The sequence below is a fragment of the Corvus brachyrhynchos genome, unplaced genomic scaffold, assembly GCF_000691975.1.
Source record: "Corvus brachyrhynchos isolate BGI_N302 unplaced genomic scaffold, ASM69197v1 scaffold633, whole genome shotgun sequence".
NCBI classification, from domain to species: Eukaryota; Metazoa; Chordata; class Aves; order Passeriformes; family Corvidae; genus Corvus; species Corvus brachyrhynchos.
Window position 1 is genome coordinate 3,432,074 of NW_008237435.1, and position 19,114 is coordinate 3,451,187.

The following is a 19,114-nucleotide window of genomic DNA, read 5'->3' on the forward strand; positions in this document are numbered from 1 at the left end:
TGCAGCTGTTCTCTGAATAACTTAGATACAACGAGGCTATTACTTGCAGCTTGTTTTACGTAAGATTTGTTGGATCTCTGAATTTAAAACAATTTGAGGTATCTATAAATAATGATTTCCTGCTTATGGGGAAATCACAGGACACTGCAACTCTCTTTTATCACTGCTATAAGTATTTTCTGCTTCAAAATATACCCACAGGCAAAAGACTGTTTTTAGATTATTTGTCTACTTACCTGGGGTTAGATGTGAACCTTGGATGTCAATCACTTGCTTTTCAACAAATAAAAAATGCTATGGAAGTTCTCACTCCTTCTTGCTACATGTTGTATGGAAAAGAATAATTCCCTAGCAATTTCTCTTAGATTCTGATTTGTAATGCAAGATGCTTTCAGGTTCTTTTATTTTTAAACATTCTTTTGTACTTTATTAAAAAAAACCACGTTATTCTGCTATTCTGATATTTGCCATGAAAGGCTAGATTTTAGTTTTGTTTTGTTTTTCACATCTGAAAATATTTCAAAAAGACTGAGGCTTTGCACTGCATGGTTTATGATTTAAATTGACATACTTTTTTTATACCTTCAGTAACTGAAAGGCTCCTTCAGACCTCACTCCTAATTTAAATTAAAATACACGCGAACTTTCTCAATTGCATCATATGTCCTGTTTAAACTTAAAATCACAGTGCTAGAAGAACAACTGCAGTTCCTCATGTAGTTACATGACTAGCTGGCTGGAAATCTGGCTTTCTCCACAACATCTCTTCTTTTGATCAAAAATCTTACCTATTTTTCCTTTGGGAAAAAGCAACGACAGAAATGTCTCCTTCTCTTTGTTTACGCCCTTCTATTGTTGAGTCCCTTTCTTTCCATCCATCTCGTTCATTTTTCTGGTTCCTGCTCCAGTCTTTTCCTCCTGTGCTTTCTGATTCTCATGTTATATATCCCACACAGATTCACAATCACGTACCTACATTATTCTTCCTCTATTTGGTGGCTGTCCAACTCCTGCCCTGACTACTGCCCTCTCCACCAAAATCAGGTACTTCACCTTCAAAGATCTGCCTGTGCCAGCAACTTATCTTTAGCTTTACTGGGTTAACAATTTATTAGGCCCAGTCAATCCAAGAAGTAACTTCATTCTTTTCTTAATTACTTAGCTCCAGATAAATCCTCCTAGAACCTGCATACTACTTCAGAAAATTTCAATTCTAGCAACTAGATTAGCCTTCTAGGGCTGCCCTTTACCATAACCATTGAAATTTTTTCTTTAATGATCTGGTAAGGCAAATGAAATGAGACAAAGCAATCTCTGGCTATATTTCAATTTTACTGTAAAGGAAGGTTTGGTTATGTTTTTTTCTGGGGTTTTTTTTTGTGTTTCTTTTTTAATCTGTGCAAAGCTTCATGGATTTTTTTAATAGTACTCCCAATTCCAACACTAATAAACAGAAAACTGACAGACTACAGCAGTCATCCTCAAGGCATTCTGAGTTTTCCCATTTCTTCATATTTATTAAACAAAGTAAATAAAAGTAATCTTAGTATCTAGGACTTAAAACATCTCATCTTTATGAGGCTGCCATGTCTCCTGCTTTAATGCACTAATCAATCTAATCTAACAGATTCTGCAATGCAACAGAACAATGAATAAAAAATTACAATATCCTGTGACACTTTTATAAAAAGAAAAATGAGTCATTTTTCAGTAAGGAGATGAATTTATTGTATTCATCCTTACTTTACCATTGAGCAATAAAGTTTAAGTATGTTTATAACAACTGGAGGTTTTAATTACAAAAAAATTACTACCCCCCCCCCCCCCCCCCACCCCACAGTGAGTGAAGTTGAATCCGTGGTCTCCTTTGACTACTTCCTCTTAGAAGAGAAAAATATATCTGCTTTCCTCAATTACTGAAATACTGCCTTTCACTTAAAAAAACCCAGGAAGATTCTTCTAAAACCCCACAACATTTCTCAACTTGTTCCCGTAAGCCCAACTAAAGAGTCATATTAGGTGGCGTCTTTTGGGTTTTTTCCTAAATCAGGTGAATAAGAGAAGAAATGGGGACATGACTCTCTGTACCATGTGTTAGGTTTTCAGCCATAAATAGCTCGGGGCAGTACTAGTGGTTCTCCTAGATATCCAGACCAGCTGTCAACACAGTGTATGATGGCAAGACAGGAAGGAAGAAACCAAGAAATGAAGATGCAAAGGCAAAATTTAGCTGTTAAAAACATTATTAACTCTGCTTCTTGTTCATCTGATTTCAGTAAAATCCAGCTGCTGGTTGCGTCTCAATACTGAGCTGAGTATAGTAAAAAATAATTTTTATATTACAGAGAGCCAGCAAGTCATTTGGACCTTGATGAACTCTCCCACAAAACTTTGAATAATCTCAGCTCAGTATTGAGGGTACATGACCAATGTTAAAATGGGTTAGGTCTGCTAATTCTCTTCTTGGGCAAACAAGTTACGTGAAAATGGTCTGGTAAGCTTAGCTTCTGAAAAGGGGTAAGGAAGGACTGTTCAAGACACATTTCCATTCCTCCTCAACTTTGAAAGAAACACTGATTAATATTTGAAACTGATTTGGTTTAGGCTGAAGAAGGACCTGTAGAAAAAAAAGGATTCAAAACTATTTATTAATTTTTCACTCAGTGACAGCCACCGTTAAACTAAAATAAGTATTCTTAGTATTGGAGAGTCAACCCACCCTGTTTGACTCCAAGAAGGAGATATGTATGTTGTTGTTTTTATAATTTTCTAACCCAGGGTCTGAAAATACGATGTATCTCAATTCAGAAATGCCAATTCAGAAAGGGAGGAGTTTGTTTGCTTTGGCTGTCTGGTTTTTGAAAGTTCATCATAATAAAACTTATCACAGAGTTCTTTCCCACTGATCTGATATTTAACAGTTTCTTTAAGGGACATCGTGGACATTAGCCCACAAACAGAAGAAGCTAAACACACACACATGAATCATTTAAAGCTAGACCTAAGTTTTTGTTCCCACGTAGACTCCTAGTACAAGCATTTTTTTAGAAATAATCTTACTCATTATTTCTGTTTCTTTATCAAGCAGCACAGGAAATAAAGCAGAAATTACAGGCAAGATACTCTGAAGGGGAAAGGCTAGTTAACTTTCTTATGAAGAAGGGGGGAAAGCATAAAACCTCAGCTCACATTGTCACTTGGTGGTGAAGAGGAGCAGAGTACTTGGTAACTTCTATACAGTGGTGGAAGGGAGGCAGAGGAGGAGGAGTGATAGCCTCGGCTGGGATGGATTAAGTGAAAACCATGGCTTTATAGCAGAAGGAGGCATAATGACTCCAGAAAAGCACAGAGAAGACCAAGATACAGAACAAAAGCCTCAGAGTCTTCATCTTTCCAGTTAAGACAGTGAAAAAAAAAATAGTTTAATTTCAATAAAAGCCTCATTTTGGTGTATCAGTCCCATGAACTTCTGTGACAAATCAGTCAAGCCCACTGGACTTCAGTAGCAACTGAAATAACCTATCACATACAACACATGGTTCCTTTGTTTTCAGTTGTCAGAAGACTATTTTCTCTGCAGCATCTAAAGCCAATAGGGTAAGCACAAGACAGCTGAGATAAACTCCACTAACCTTGTTACTAGGAGTACAAAAAAGTCCTGTAGACTACACTGTCTTCCACAGATCTTGCCTAGAAGCAGCAGGAAGCAGTTGTATCTCTCCCCTTCCCTCTGTATCATTAATGAAGTGCTTATTTATGAACATGTTGTTCTTACTAACCTTCAACAAATTTTCTGATATTCTGGGCAAGGCTCCGGACACTGCTGGGGAGGTTCCAAGGGTCTTGCTTGATGTGGAGTCGTAGCCTCTTTGGACAGTTGAGCTTTGGTTCCATCTCTTGCTGAAACTCTAAGCAGGGACAAAAATAGTATTTTTTTGCTTAAGCCTCCTAAGAAAGCCACAGTAAGACATTGTTTTTTCCTAAATGTTTTCACTGATCAAGGAACTGGCAACTTAACTCTAGTTAAAGCTACGGTGACAGGTCTAACAGTCATAAGCTCCCTACTTAAGTCTAAGGAGAGCATGAGTGTGAGAGTGTGAGGAGAGAAACGTGATTCTTTCTGAACCGGGTACATAACACAGAAAGTGCATGGCAAGTGGGACCCTGGAACTTTTACAGGCAAAATTGTTTCAATCATAAAATTAAATTTAAACTGAAATTACTCACTGAAAACAAAACAAAACAACCCAAAACAAACTAAAAAAATCCACAAAAAAAAGGAAGGGAAATAAAAGACAAAAAAAAAAAGAAAAAAACTCTTTCATGAAAATTCACTTAGCTGGTAGTAATTCAGGCTTCATAAAACCTCTTAATTGGGATAAAAACCACCCTCTGGCCACCTAAAATCTGTATTCTTTGCCAAAAGGTATGTGTAGGATCAATATATCTTGCCATTGTTATTAATAAAACATTCTGTTTCCCATTTAACTTTTTTCTTTTTTTAAACTCAGTCTACTGAAAGAAGTCCTTTCTATTTTTTATCACATATGACTACCACCAGATGCCTATATATACCCTTAGACTTAAGCAAACATACAAGTGATAGTAGAGCGTCTGAATTTACATACAGGATATTTGTTTTTAAGCAATCAGTAATACTTACATAATTATATATTTGGCATAAATATTGCTTTGACTATAAGTCACAAATTATAAATCAACTTGAAACATTATGTAACTACAAAAATAATAAAAATCTGGTATTAGTCATAAACTAGATCAGGAATGGCTTCAGTAGTTGTTACAAAATGTACTAAAACCACCTGAAATATAAAAAAACCTGCTTCTTGCTTCAAAAACCTCAGCAATACAATAGTCAATTCAGAGTTTTCAATTTAGTTGACTTTGAAATTTTTTCCTACATTATGCAATAAAATGCAAGAAGCCAGTTTTCAACTAAGAATTAAGATCTATTTAACACGAACTTCAACAATCAGTTATTGCAGAATATACCCAGATTAAGCAAAATCAGTTCTTTAACACCAGCTCAAGGAGTGGACAGCCATTTCCATGTACCCTTCAGGCTGCCTTTCCATCCTCATAGCTAGAATTAAATGCTACCTTGGAGGCCTCGTCCCGGTGTGAAGTATTTCGTCTGCTCAAAGGCCCTCATCACAGCTGGTCCTTTCAAAAGATTGACGATTGAATCGACCTGTTGGGATCGAGGTTCTGTGAGAAAGATGTTTTCTACAGCAACAATTAGAAATTCTTTCTGTAAGAAATGTGGGCTACTGACAAGGGACTTTGGATTCTTTCTTACCTAATGGCTCTAGTTAAAGTAACAAACTAGAGAACTTTGGACTAAACTTAAGGACCTGTTTAATTTGCAGTTTTGGATTATTTACAGAAAACTGAGGGAAAATGAGTAAATACATGCCATCCCAGTAAACAGTGGGAAGCAAAATTAAAAAGAAGTATTTTCTAAAGACATCTTAGCTCAAACACAGACATCCGTATCAAAGCCAAAAAAAATAATCTCATACTTGACCAAAAAGATGCTCCAAGCAGCTATGGAGCTTGTCCTGTTTATCATGGGAGATTCGAACACTTATGGGAAGCTCATCACCTGAAAAATATTTTAAAATGACAAACTGTTTAGAAGCTTCAGCATGTTTTCCAAAACCTTTGCATCTTAGCTAATCTGCTTTGCACACAGACTGATGCTTACACTGTCAGGACTATAGTAACTGCTCTCCCTACATATTTTGCATTTATTACTCATTTGATAATACAGAAATAGCTCTTAAAGAAAGGACCATATTCAAAACCCGACTGGTCATGGTTCTGGAAGACCTACTCTAGATGAGCCTGCTTGAGGAGGGGACTAGACCAGATCATCCCAAAAGGTCCCTTCAAACCTCAACCATTCTGTGACCAGAACACACAATTCTTCTCTTCTGGAGAACATACTAAACTCCAGACTAAATGGGTAAGTAGTGTAAACCCAATGCAGCAGACCACAAAGTCACCAAAATGCATTCACCATAAAGTTTTTACAAGGACCGTACAGATAAATCACAGTCTTAATGTTCTTACTAGTTACACGGTTCTGAGATTTTAGTAATTCAGCAAAAATACAGCATCCAAATCCTGTATTTGATATGAAGCTTTCAGTAGCACATACCACATCATTTCCTAGGAAAAGTGCAAAGGAGAAGGACTCTCTTAGGTCACTGCCCAGACACTTGCTCTCTCAGACAACACCACGAACTTTCAAAAATATTGAAATAACTGAGCTTAAAAATGGTTCTCCTCCTTGAGGCTGAAGGGACAAACAAGCAGTAGCCACTTGATAATTTATAATCCAAATTTATTCAAGGTTAATCTAGACTCATTTTTCTTATGTCAGTGAAACGCTTTAACAGCACTTTTCCTTCATCTATTTTTTTTAGCTCCTTTAGATGTCCTTACAACCATTATACCTCTTCACAGGATTTTAACTGCCACAGAGCACAGCGCCCAAGAGCCCTGAACTGGAGCTAGCCAGGTTAACTTTGAAACCAGGTGAAAATTAAGTCACCAGAGAGTGTGAGTTTCACTGAGCAGCAGTATTTGTCATCTAAAGCACTGTATCTGTGCTTGGCTAGCAAACACATACTCTTTAGGCACCTCAGCTGGTACTTCAGCTTGATGCTGCACAAGAGTATATCAGCTCATTTTTATCTGACGATACAGACCCTGGGTCTCCTCTTTTATTAACAATTCACTATGTTCTTCATTGTTTACTCTGTCTTTGCTTAGCTCTATAAGAATGTATCATTTCTGGAAATGAATTCTGTCTTATTCACATTACTCTTCATTATTCACAAGGTATCTCAGATACCTTGCATAATGTCTTAATACTTTTGTGTTCCAACATAAAATATCTCTCCTGGTACAACAAGCAATAAAAGTTTGCCTTCTCTATGGTCAATCCTCGCTGGTGGGTCATATTCATGCTCAGATTTTTCTTTTCCTAAATCATCCCCAAATGATAAACTCCCAGCTTAGAGCAAGAATTTTTTATTACAAGTCCCTGAGTATATGACCTCCTTCTCCATGCAGTTAAATTCCATCCCATTCCTATTAGCAGCTGCATTTACTTAAATCCAATTTGTCATGGCACAAACAAGAATGTGCTCCTATGTGGTCTCACATTCCTTCCTACAAACATACACAGCCATATCCTGCTGTCTAGCTGCTGACACAGGCTAGGAGAGCATTTCACACTCACCTAAAATGCTCCTTACCCTGTGCAACACAATGCACTGTCAAGACATGAAAGACATGGAAAGCAGTGACTCCAGGAGCTCTAATACAGTCTATTCACAGAGATAATGGAATGTTGGCTGTCTTTTACAGAAGGATTCTTAAGTGCAGCACTAGCTAGGCAGAAGCAAAATTACGCACTTCTATTACTATGGAGGATGCAATTTTTAAAGCAAAAACAATAAAACTGCCAGGCAAATGAAAAGAATAAAATTGAATAAAAGGAAGAGATGACAGGTGACAGATAAATGAATTTTCTAAACATACCTGAATCCATTTCATCACTGTGAAAATAAGAACTGCACTGACTGCTACAAATGCTGGTGAAAGAGGCAATGGAGTTCCTATTGCTGTTGCAGTCACTTAAAAATAAAACACAAAATAAAAAAATAAATAAAGCTATGTCCTTTAACACAGGCTCTGTAAAAAAAAGTTATGGAAATTCTTTCCCTTTTCCCATTCTAAATTTAATGATGATGTGGAATTCTTTATACACAATAAAGATCCTTGTGCTTAGGCTTTCATTTAATTTGCAATCCTGGTAGGACTCAGAAGACTGGATTCCTAAAATAGATGCTTCAATTATCTCCTTTCACCTTACCTGTGAAAAAGTATTTCCAGAATAGTAATACAGACTTTCAATGCAAAACAACCAACTTTTCTTACATGAGTGGCAGTTTTGAATCTGTGGCCTCAAATGTTTTAGCTACTTCCCATTTTCTCCTGGTCCATAGCTAATACAAACATTGAGTCTTTACAACTTGCATAATAGAGTCTTACAATGGGTTTACAAGAGATTTGATTCATTTGAGTAACACCAAAACTCAAATTACAAACTATTTTCCTTGTCAGCCAAAATAGTTCATGATCCCATCTCTTACAGCTGTTCATTTTTTTAGAGATGCATAGACATTTACATCTGTAGCTTCAGTCAAAACTTCTATGCATACGAAATTTCACCCACATTGGTCTAATAAGGAGGTTTTGGATTTAAATTTGTATTTTTTTTCTGCTCTTTTCTCTCAAAAGCGATTTGTTCTGTACGGAAAATACATGAAGAAATATACCTCCTCCTGCAACAAAACAAGAGTAAAACAGATTTTTGTACTAAAAATCCTATGAAGACCTACTCGAATTCAAAGTCTTCGGAGTTATTTAGCCATATGAAAATCATTTTGTTTCAATGCCGGAAATGCTTAAGAAATTATCCAGCAGAGGGAGTCTTAAAAACCCAAGCGAATGCAAGATAATGTAAAAGTGTACCTAAGGGATGCTTACACATAATGATATGGTCTTGTTTTATGATTTGGGTGTACCCATTCACCAAGATTAACATATCCATTCTTAAAATAACACTGCAGTTACACATGTGCTCCTTATTTGTTTTCTTTATTTGTGTAGATACAGAAGTGACTTTTCACTAATTTAGGCAGAGTGATTTTCCTGGCTAAGATACATGTTTTGGACCTGCAGTCAACGAGGTAAGTGAATGAGTTAAACTTTTAAATGAAGCAATATGACATAATTACTATCATAACCATTAAGTAGATGAAAAGACATCAGTAACATCATGTTCCTAATAGGGGGTGAACAGTCCCAAGGAGTATTAAAAATTTCTGGCTGGATATTAAGAAATGTGTTCTAACTAACTCTATTCACTTATTAAAGTCTCCAAAGGGGAGATCAAGGTTAATTAAAACTGGGTTGTGCAAAGCATGAGAAAATAAAACAAAGGAAAATGAGAAACAGATTAGATGTATTTGCTGTATCATTCTGCATTATTGTGTTGTATTGTAAAGTTTAGAAGAAGAACCTACACAAAATGAGAGCATTATTATGGCTGAAATTAGCCAAACAGTTCCAGTAATAGCCACTGCGGCATTATGAGAGCTGGAGATTTTAAGTATTGACTAATATAATTATTTAAGCAAAGAAACAAAACATTCTAGTCTCACTCCAACACTTGTCCTTAATGCAAAAGTTATATGATTATTCTGCATATGGAACCAGAGGTTTTATTATTCCTACACAGCCAGAATGGACTATAAATGACTGGAATCAGAATAAAGAAAATGTTTTAACAAAGAGACGCTCATGTCCCGCGTCACACCTTCTTTCTCCATATACAAATCCTGTGCCAACTGGGAAACCTCCCAACAGGGGCAAGCACACATCAGAGGAGCAGCTCCTGAACAGTCAGTTTGACACATCATGAACATGCAGGAAACTCTAAATGCACTTCTGCTGGAACAAGAACTTTGCTTGTGTGTCCACCATGGTAAGAACAAGATGAACTTAATTTGTGCAAATTATCTCTGCATTTATATCTGTATGGTTCTCTTTCTACTCTGATGAAGAGTTCATATCTACCAGGCTGCAAGAATCAAATACAGCTTAGGAAAGAGATCTCATCAACACAGGGTTCTGTAGAAAAATGATGAACCTACTGAGATTCTAATTCCTGAGCACAATAATGAACTATGATACTGAACAAATAATGAACCCTCATTTTACTTGCAGCTAAAATTTAAATTTAGTTTTTATACCATATGTAGTTAACCAATTCTCTCTCAGTAAGGCAGTATAATCTATATAAGAACTATACTTGCTATAATTACTCCTTCCTTTTCAAAATTCTTCGTATTCTCATTCACAGTAAACATGATGCATTACAAATTCTAGAGGTGAGTTGATGATACAGCATTTAGAGTGAAAGCAGGTGAGGAATATATGTTGATAAACAGTATATTTTTCTTTAGATCAGGAAGAATGGTGGCTCTATCATCTTGCTTTCCATGGTAGATGTTTGGTTTGTTGTTGGAGACATAATATGAGAAGTTATTTCTGGTTTTTATAAGACAGGTAATCTAAAGTAAAATTTTACATCTCTGGTTGTGATATCCTATGCAAGTTTGGGCAATCGATCTAATAACTAATCTGTACTCATAAGACTTTATTTTACACATCTTGAGGCTAGTCATTCCTCCATTACTAATATCAGAATCATCATATACTAACAGTCTTCATAACCACTTGATAGTCTACAAACTTCCATATTTGATTCAGTTGAAAAATAAAAATATTATTAATAAAGTTACCTGTAAGAATCCCTGTTACTGATGGTATCATGGCCAGAATCTTCTTGTTCATCACCTGTTACACTGAAACAGACTTTCTTCCCATTCCTTTCACCCTTTTCATTATCACTGTCTGCTGGTATTAAAGGCTCAGGCGTTTTACGTTCTGATTTGGGAGAATATGTTATTGAAGAAAGAAGGCTGTGAAACAAAAATAAAAGGCAAATTCATGTTTTTCGAAAGTGAGCTAGCAACAGGATAACATTTCTCATCACTATCCTCCAACTATTATTATATAGTATGTGAAGGGAATATCTTAATTCAGTCAATATCTATTTGAAACAAGGAAAGGAAGTGACACATTCTGTTGTTAAATAGTCTAACAGTGAAACCCATTAACCTTACCAAATACTCAATCTTGGGGTCAAACTGCATATTAACATAACTATTTTTACACATGAATCCTGTACTTCTCAGCACAAATCAAGAAAACAAACCAAAGAAACTGTATGTCTGTGAAAAGCATGTATTTTCCCAGTTACTGCTGTACAAGACATGCCAGTGTGCATCACAAAGTATTCTACTAGGGCATTTTAAAGATCTTTATTAACATCTCTGTGTACTTCCTGACATTCAAAGTGTCTACGCCATTGTCACTAGTAAAACTGATGATTAATATACAAACGTCTGTGATGAGCACAAAAGTGACATCCAGCCAAGAAGAGAGAACAGTGCAGATTGCTACTTCTAGAACATGCACAAATACTGGCAGCAAAAATTTCCTATTCTTGGGTGATTAATTCATACTGAGATGTTCTAATTTATTTTCAAGATCAGAACAGAAATAATGGGCAATTGTCCTTTAATTCCTATTGCTCAAACAGTCCATTAAAATCACATTTTCAAATTAGGATTTGGATTTCAAAAGCAGCATTTTTCTTGCAAAAACTACCTGCTAATTACCTGAAATCAGGATCCTGAGACTGAACTAAGCTTTTTTCCCCCCTTAAACTAGTTAGATATAGTAGCAGGGTTTATTGAAGGAGCTGTCAGAATGATCAACTGGCAAACTTTCTACCAAGTACATGGTAGGATTCAAACATGTTAGATCTTCTTGTTACACAAAATTCTTACTACTGAAGGGAATAAACAGATTTATCCCATGTATAGTTAAAGATACTGATCTGAACTGCAACTAGAATATAGAAAAATTATACTAAAGGTATAATTTCACTGGAATTTAAACCCACCCATCCACTAGACTGACATCTTTTAGACTACATGATGCCTTAGCACTTCTTATCAGTAGGAAATCACAACTGAGTTCTTTCCAATCATTTAAGTCACTGGTAAGCATGATTCCATGAGCACAGGAAGAGATAGGGCCCATATTTTACATTAGTGTTCAGTGTTGATCTCGAGCTACAGCATATGTGGTTTTGAACTTGTCCTAAAATAAATGTGTTATGGAAGTGGAAACCTTAGGAAATCAGTTCTTCATACCTGTAAAACTTATTTTCTGAATAAAAAGTATGTAAGGGGTTCAAAAAAGGATTAGACAAATTCATGGCAGATCATTCTAACAATGCTCTTAAACCAAAATGTCCATTCCAAGACCACCGTGTAGCTCTGGCTGCTGAAAGATGAGATAAGGACAAGGATTAAATCTACATTTTTGGTTGTTCTTGTGTTCCCGCTATCATCCACTTAAAAATAAAAATGGGAGGTTCATTGTAGTAACTTCTTGGGGATTTTGTTGTTGCAAGAAAATAATCAAGAGTAAGAAACAAGCATAATGAACTGCAATTTCAGCTCCTGAAAATATCTTCCCCTGAGCAATTATTTGTCAAGACACAGACAGACTATTATATCCTCTTCTTTTATGTGACTGTTTACTCACTGCTGCCAAGAGCTCAGTAAAAGACTGATTAAGGTAGCTGGATCTTTTCCTAAGGGGGCTTTTCCATTTCTCTCAGCAGGCAGGCTCTTTTTCTAAGGAAAATTTTTTTGCTGAATTACCATGAACGAAAGATGGAACTTTGGATTACCAAGTTCTGGAGCTGGTAGTTACTGAGGTCACTGACGTGCTCTTAAAAACTCAGACCAGGGAGTTTAAAATACACAACTCAAAACCTGGATGCATTCCCTCCCCAATAATCATGCTTAAATATTCTTTGTTTTTTTCTTCTTAAACACAACACATGCACAATACATCTTCTCTGGAGATGGACCTACCCCCAAACAAAATTACCTTACATGTCTAGCTCTCAAAGGAGAAACACAAGTGAATACAAACCAACAGAGAGAGAGTCTCTATGAAGAATATTTCCATGAAACAGGGAAATTTAAATCTCAAAAAATCCTGTGGAATTACTCTTATGTGCAACCCAAGTCAACACAACCGTAACATGGTTGACTAGCATGTTGACTAACATGCTATGGTTAGTCAAAGAATTAAAAATGATAGTCACAAGCAGTAACAAAAATTCTTCTGCAGCCTCTGAGCTGCTCTGCCTTTTCCGCACTCCACAGAGGCTTGAAAAAAGTTCAAGCTTCTTGTATGCTCCCAACAGACATCTTTCCAAAAAACAGCGAGAACACTGAGTGCATGAGAACCAAGAACACAGCAGAATCACAGTATAGAAAACAACTTGACAAAGGACTTATTTCTGTGTAACACCTTCCAGTAACACGGGGTATCTGCAGCACCACTAAAGAACTACTGAGATACTGTTAAACTATTTGAATGTGTATACAGTGGAGCCTTGAGAGGCTGTGGGAAGGGGATACATGTTCTCTGTGTATTTCTCTCTATCAGTACTATATCACTTATCCAACCAAACCTTATCAGCAAACCATCCCATAAGGTCTTACGCAGTCAATGCTAGGAGAACAAAATCTTCTCTTAAATGTTCCCTTGCCACAATCCATAGGCTCTCACAGACCTGCTCTTCAGATGAAACACTTATTTTTCAATTCACTAACAGAGAGCAGAGGTTGAGCAGATAACACTGCCCCAGGATGATGTGAGCTGAGAGACCAATACTGACTTCAACAGATAGCAGAGACCTCTAGTAACATGAATGAGGAAGTTTTTCAACAGTAGTTATAAAGGATACCAAGAGCCATTCAGTAGTCCAATTTTTCTGTCATACAATATCAACGTAAATCAAAAATTGTGATACCGTGTTCATATTATCTGTCCTGAGAATACTAAAATAATGAGGATTGCTTATGATAATAAACAATTCAGTAAAAAAAGACATCAATTTTACTGTAACTATGTCACAACAGAAACAGAACTACTGTCTTTATAAAAAATACAGAAGTATGTTCAAACATTTTCTCCCATCTTAAGGGAGTACAGAAATTTCAAATTAAAGCACAGCTGTTGCATTATCTATTGTGTCACTCTATCTTTTGTTTCTTACGTTCTAAATCTCAAGAGTTAATTAGTACCTGTAACTATGTTCTAATATACCACATACTTTTGAACTGCTCGCTCTTCCCAGTTCAGCATTTTTAAGTAGGTCTCTTGGTTATCCCTGTTTCCTCTCTAGAACTGCTTTCCTCTACAGTAATTACTCACTGGCAGTCCACTCAATGTCCACGAAGAATAAAGCATGAAAAGTCTCAGTCTTACAAACAGCCAAAGGTAAAATTTGCTAAATACGTCTGTGTACCTTATACAAGACCTGCTACAAGGTCAGTGTAAAGAAAATTTAGGAATGAAACAAGTGAACCCTTGTGTTTACTGTCACAACTGCATGACTCTTAAAATGAATATATGTATAAATATATATATATTGCTGTACACACAATTTATCTGGGTGTGTGTATTTATATATACATTTATACAAAAGAAAGGCTCAGAATTTCCTGTGCTTTTGTATCACAGGCTCAAGGGAATGGAAAGGAAAGGTGTGGCATACTGGCAAATGGAACTTCCTGAAATATTGACTAAAATTCCATATATAATTTTCTGACTTCCATGAGGAGGAGTGACAACACAGGTTTTACAGACAGTTGCTTTTAAGTGCACCCAAGCACTGAAATGATAATGAATTTAATTAATTGACTTCAGCATGGTAATTAGCAGAACTGTGTAAAGGCACAGAAAACAACAGCTTCTTAAAAATACTGAGTCAACTCTTGCTTTCATTTCCACTGCAGTATGTGATACATTACGATTACTTATTACTACATAACCACTACAATTACTATGAGAACAGTGAAAAAAAAAGGAATTCCATTCTTAAGTACCCATGAAAGGACAAATCACACTACAGTTTTCAAGATAACAGGAGAAACAATGATACACCACTTCTCCAAACTGGAGATCATGACAGATTGTATTTTAAACTCAAAAAATTTTACCATTTTGATTTCCAAAATTAATTTCTGACATTTGTATTACATATGGGATCTTTCAAAACTGAAATACTCCTTACCCTTCTTCATCCTTATCCCAAGACAGCAAGGATGCTAGTAGTCAACCCACCAACTTTGCAAATGAAAAAACAAGGTACAAATCTTTATCCTGAATTAGGACTCTGATGAGACTCTTGAGTCTCCCACATTCAAGACAAATGTTCTAATCACTCAAGGGTGGCTCCCCCTAAATCCATAGCTCTTCCTTAAGGTCAATTCAGTTTTGAAAAATGTCTAACAAACTAATGCTCTCCCAATAGGTGAATAATGCCTTACCCAAAAATTCATCTGTGGGACTATTCAGCAATACCTGAAGAGTTCAACAAAAGCCATTTTTATACCTCTGCCCTTTGTTTCCATTCTTAGTGAAATTGTAGGTGACATTGTGTGCCTCATATTTTCCTCACTTCAAATTAATTAACTTTGCCACATTCTAAAGAAAAACTACAAACTGGAAAAAAACTACAAACTGTGGGGGAAAATGTCAGGCATGCTGGGAAAAAGATCAAAATACAACATTACCTGCACTTAAATTCTTTACCTTATTTCAATTCTATCTGAAGCCAGCATTGATTCTTATGCTACACAAAAGCATTGCCCAGATTTATCATTATCTTAAATGGAAAAATTAAAGGCAAGTCCAGATGGTAACATTTACTTACTCATCTATTTGGCAGACACATGTTTCCACCTCTTTCAGTGCAGCTTGCAATTTGAACAGCAATTTTTGATAGACGTCTTGTGTTTCTAAATCTTCTTCTTTTAAGAGGTACCTCAGACCATGGCCCTCTTGCTGGCCAAGAGACTGTCCTGAAGGGGCAGCCATTGTAGTAATGGTATGTTGGACATAAATCATGGGATTCAGTTTACCTGGGAATAATCCAAAGGGATTACATCATTATCTTTTTTTTCAACATATATTTTGAAGTTAGTAAAATACCTAACAGACATTGAAATATTTTTCTGTTTAAAAATTCATGCTCTTATTTAATTTTGCATTTTATTTGCATTTCAAAGTCAAGCTATTTAGGAAAAAGTTATTGTGAAATTATGACTACCCGTTATTATGCTTTAAAATAAGCCTAAGAAGCAAAAGTAGGGTGATTTAAGAAAGGCTTGTTCTTAATTTTAATATTTGGGCCATAAACCTAAACCTATTACCTTTTAAGACTCTATACCAGAAGCACTAGAAGTACCTCTTTCAAGCTCAATTGACTTACCTTGATCAGTGTTTTTATTTTCCTTTTCATGGGAAGAATGTTTTCTGCTGTCTAGCTGTACACCAAAGGCACTACCCAGGGAAGTTGAGGTCTTCGGGTAAGACACTTCCATCACATTGATATGGCAATTGGTTGGACAGAAATCACTGCTGTGAAGTGGTGAGATCTTTGACTTAGCTTGTTTGAAGGTAGGCCAAGCTCTGTTTTTTAATACTCTTGAAAACTAGAAGTGAGAAAGAAAACCACATTTTGATTAGCAGCTCTTCTTGTGTCTGTGCTTAGCTGACAATACTTGTCTACCTAATTAGAAAACAAAAGCTTAAAATATTTCAGTTATCCTTGACTTAAGGAGTCTTGACCTCTTAATTTCCATCTTTCTCTAAAAGGGAAAGAAAAATATTTTTCATTTTACATTTTTAAGGGGTCATTTTTTGAAGTAAATGATTTTTTAAGAAGTAACTAGCTTTGTAACAGAGAGATAGAATTCGTTTCCCATGGAACATAATAAAAAATTAAGTGTCTTTCTGGGGAGCAAGTCTCAAACTGCTTTATGATCATGTGCTGTACTGCTCATGACATTTATAAACACCTCAAGATGTTTTCAAGTCAGTATTTTCCAAAAATTCACAAAATTTTTGTCTGAAGCTATAATAAAGACAAATCAGAAAGTATGAATTCTGGATTTCATATTCAAGGAGGAGGAAGTCCTCTTTAATTACATCCTATCCTCCTGCATTAGGAGAAGCATTGCCAGGAGGTTGAGGGAGGTGATCCTGTTCCTCTCCTCAGCAGCGGTGAGGCCTCACCTGCAGTACTGGGTCCAAGTCTGGGCTTCACAGAAATAGACATGGGCATATTGGAGAGAGCCCAGTGAAGGTGAGCCCACTGAGATGATGAAGGGACTGGAGCATCTCTCCTGTGAGGAAAGGCTGAAAGAGCTGGGACCCTTCAGCCTGGAGAAGAGAAAGCTCAGGGGAAAACAAGTCAATGTGTATGAATACCTGAAGGAACGGTGCAAAGAGGACAGAGCCAAGCTGTTTTCAGTGGTGCCCAATACCAGGAGCAGAGGCAATGGGCCCAGACTTAAACACAGGAGTTTCCTCTGAACATCAGGAAACACTTTTGCACTGTGAGGGTGATTGAGCACTGGCACAAGTTGTGCAGAGAGGTTCAGGGAAGAGAGGTCAGATCTCTCTCCTCAAAGATGGTCCTGGGCAACCATCTCCAGGTGGCCCTGATTAAGCAGGATTGGCTGGACAAGCCCTGCAGAGGTCCATTCCAACCTCAAATATTTTTCTATTTTGAGTGGCATTAGGAAGCTGATAAACAGTAGTACATAAAAACTGCAAACACCGCATTTTACAGACTTTCCTACACCACCACCTCTTTCTTCTCCCCCCTACATATCAGCTCAGCAATGAGGAATATTTTTTATGGTCTAATTTTAATATAGTGCTTAGCCACATTTCCCTCACTCCAACATCTGAAATTTTGTGCAGTCTTGAATAGACTTAGAGTTATTTGGTTTTTAAGATGAGAAGATGTCAACCCAAAATGGTGAAGACTAACTGGACACTCAGAAACTACATCTACTTCAGAATAAAAAAAGTCATGCGATCAAGCTCTTCCAATGGAAGTCACAAGCTGGATTTTTGTCAATATGTGTCATTTCCAGTGCAGTTTGTTGTTAGGGAAGGGTTTTTTCTGGCAAGATGTAATCAGTGTTTTAATCATAGTATCTCTCCAGTCAAAATATTACACAGACCTACTTCAGCTACGAACCACAGCTCATGCATAAGAATATTTTCAGAGTTAACTTGCAAACTTTCTTCCCTAATAAATGTCAGTAAAAATTCAAATCAATTCAAAATCAACACTTCAGTTGAATTAAGACACATCCCTTCTGCAAAGTAAGATGTTTCTGTGCCGGGATTTAAATTTCTGTTTATTTTGGGGTCATATTACTTCAGCTAGATGAACACTTGTTGGGTTAATTACATTTAAATCATTAGATCACAACAAGATCTGGAGGGTTACAAGAAACCCAATTATGGAATTGTTCAAAGGCTGAAGAATGTACAAATGGTTAAGAAGGGCATTAAGGACATTCAACGATGAAAATGTTTCTGCAGACAGTACATATTTCACATCTCAATCTCCCACACATCCGGCTCCAGAGAGACCAAATGCTGGCTATGATTTAATCAGGTCATAAGTCAGGACCAAAATTCTTCTCATATATCTGTTGAGAAACATCTGGGACTCATGGCACTGGAATCGAAGTCTATTAGGAGCAAAATGTTCTGATAATAATAATAGTAGGAACTGCAGAAATCTACAAGGCTTATATTTATAGAATTCGAACTTTCACAGTGAAACCAGGAGCCAAGCTGGGCTCAGGCACTCCAAAAGTCTCCTGTAACTATGGTTACCTTTACCTTGCCAAGAAAATGACACATCTATTCCTGAAATCCACTGCATTACTAATTGTCATTAAAAGCTGTAACTGTGAAACTACTGATTTTTGAGCAGATGAGATTTAAAGAGCAGTCTGTATCAGCAATATCTGCTTCTAGACAGTGTAAGAACAACGAAAACTTCCCTGAGGCTGTTTGTTTCACATCCAGCAAACGCAACAAAATTTGATTTACTGTCTTGGCCTCCTCCGTAGAGACTGTATATCATAGTCAAAATTTTCAGCCACAGAAAATGTATAAATCACCTGCAGGTTACTCAAACTGTAACTATTAGTATGAAAACCATTGACTTTTGTTTTTAAAAAGGGTATTTTGAATTTTAATCAAATTGGAAACATGGAGGTTTGTAATTCTGCAAACAATGGAGAGATCAGATGTTTGCTAATGCAGCATCAGGATTCTTTTGATGCCTACATTGATGCAACTCAGTTTATTACATTTCTTTTTGGAGCGCATCCTGAAAAGTCTGACAAGCTGCTTTTTGGCCTTCATCCTACCAAAGCTACAGGTATTCCTAGCAGTTCTCCCTACAATTCCTTTGAAAACCAAAAAAATTATCCACTCTTTTGAATGCAGCTTCTAGAAATATGTAAAGCTCCTG

General features: G+C 36.5%; 1 protein-coding gene across 1 annotated transcript in view; it reads right to left on the reverse strand.

Annotated features, from left to right (window-relative positions):
• Positions 1-19,114, reverse strand: part of LOC103613589 (phosphatidylinositol 3,4,5-trisphosphate-dependent Rac exchanger 2 protein) — an 84,824-nt gene that overhangs the window by 55,890 nt on the left and 9,820 nt on the right. Inside the window, exons 7-13 of the mRNA XM_008631400.2 lie at positions 16,037-16,259; positions 15,479-15,686; positions 10,407-10,586; positions 7,576-7,670; positions 5,544-5,626; positions 5,122-5,212; positions 3,780-3,908 (exon numbers count right to left, since the gene is read on the reverse strand). Coding sequence (XP_008629622.1) covers positions 3,780-3,908; positions 5,122-5,212; positions 5,544-5,626; positions 7,576-7,670; positions 10,407-10,586; positions 15,479-15,686; positions 16,037-16,259 — 1,009 coding nt within the window. The remainder of the gene's footprint in view (positions 1-3,779; positions 3,909-5,121; positions 5,213-5,543; positions 5,627-7,575; positions 7,671-10,406; positions 10,587-15,478; positions 15,687-16,036; positions 16,260-19,114) is intronic.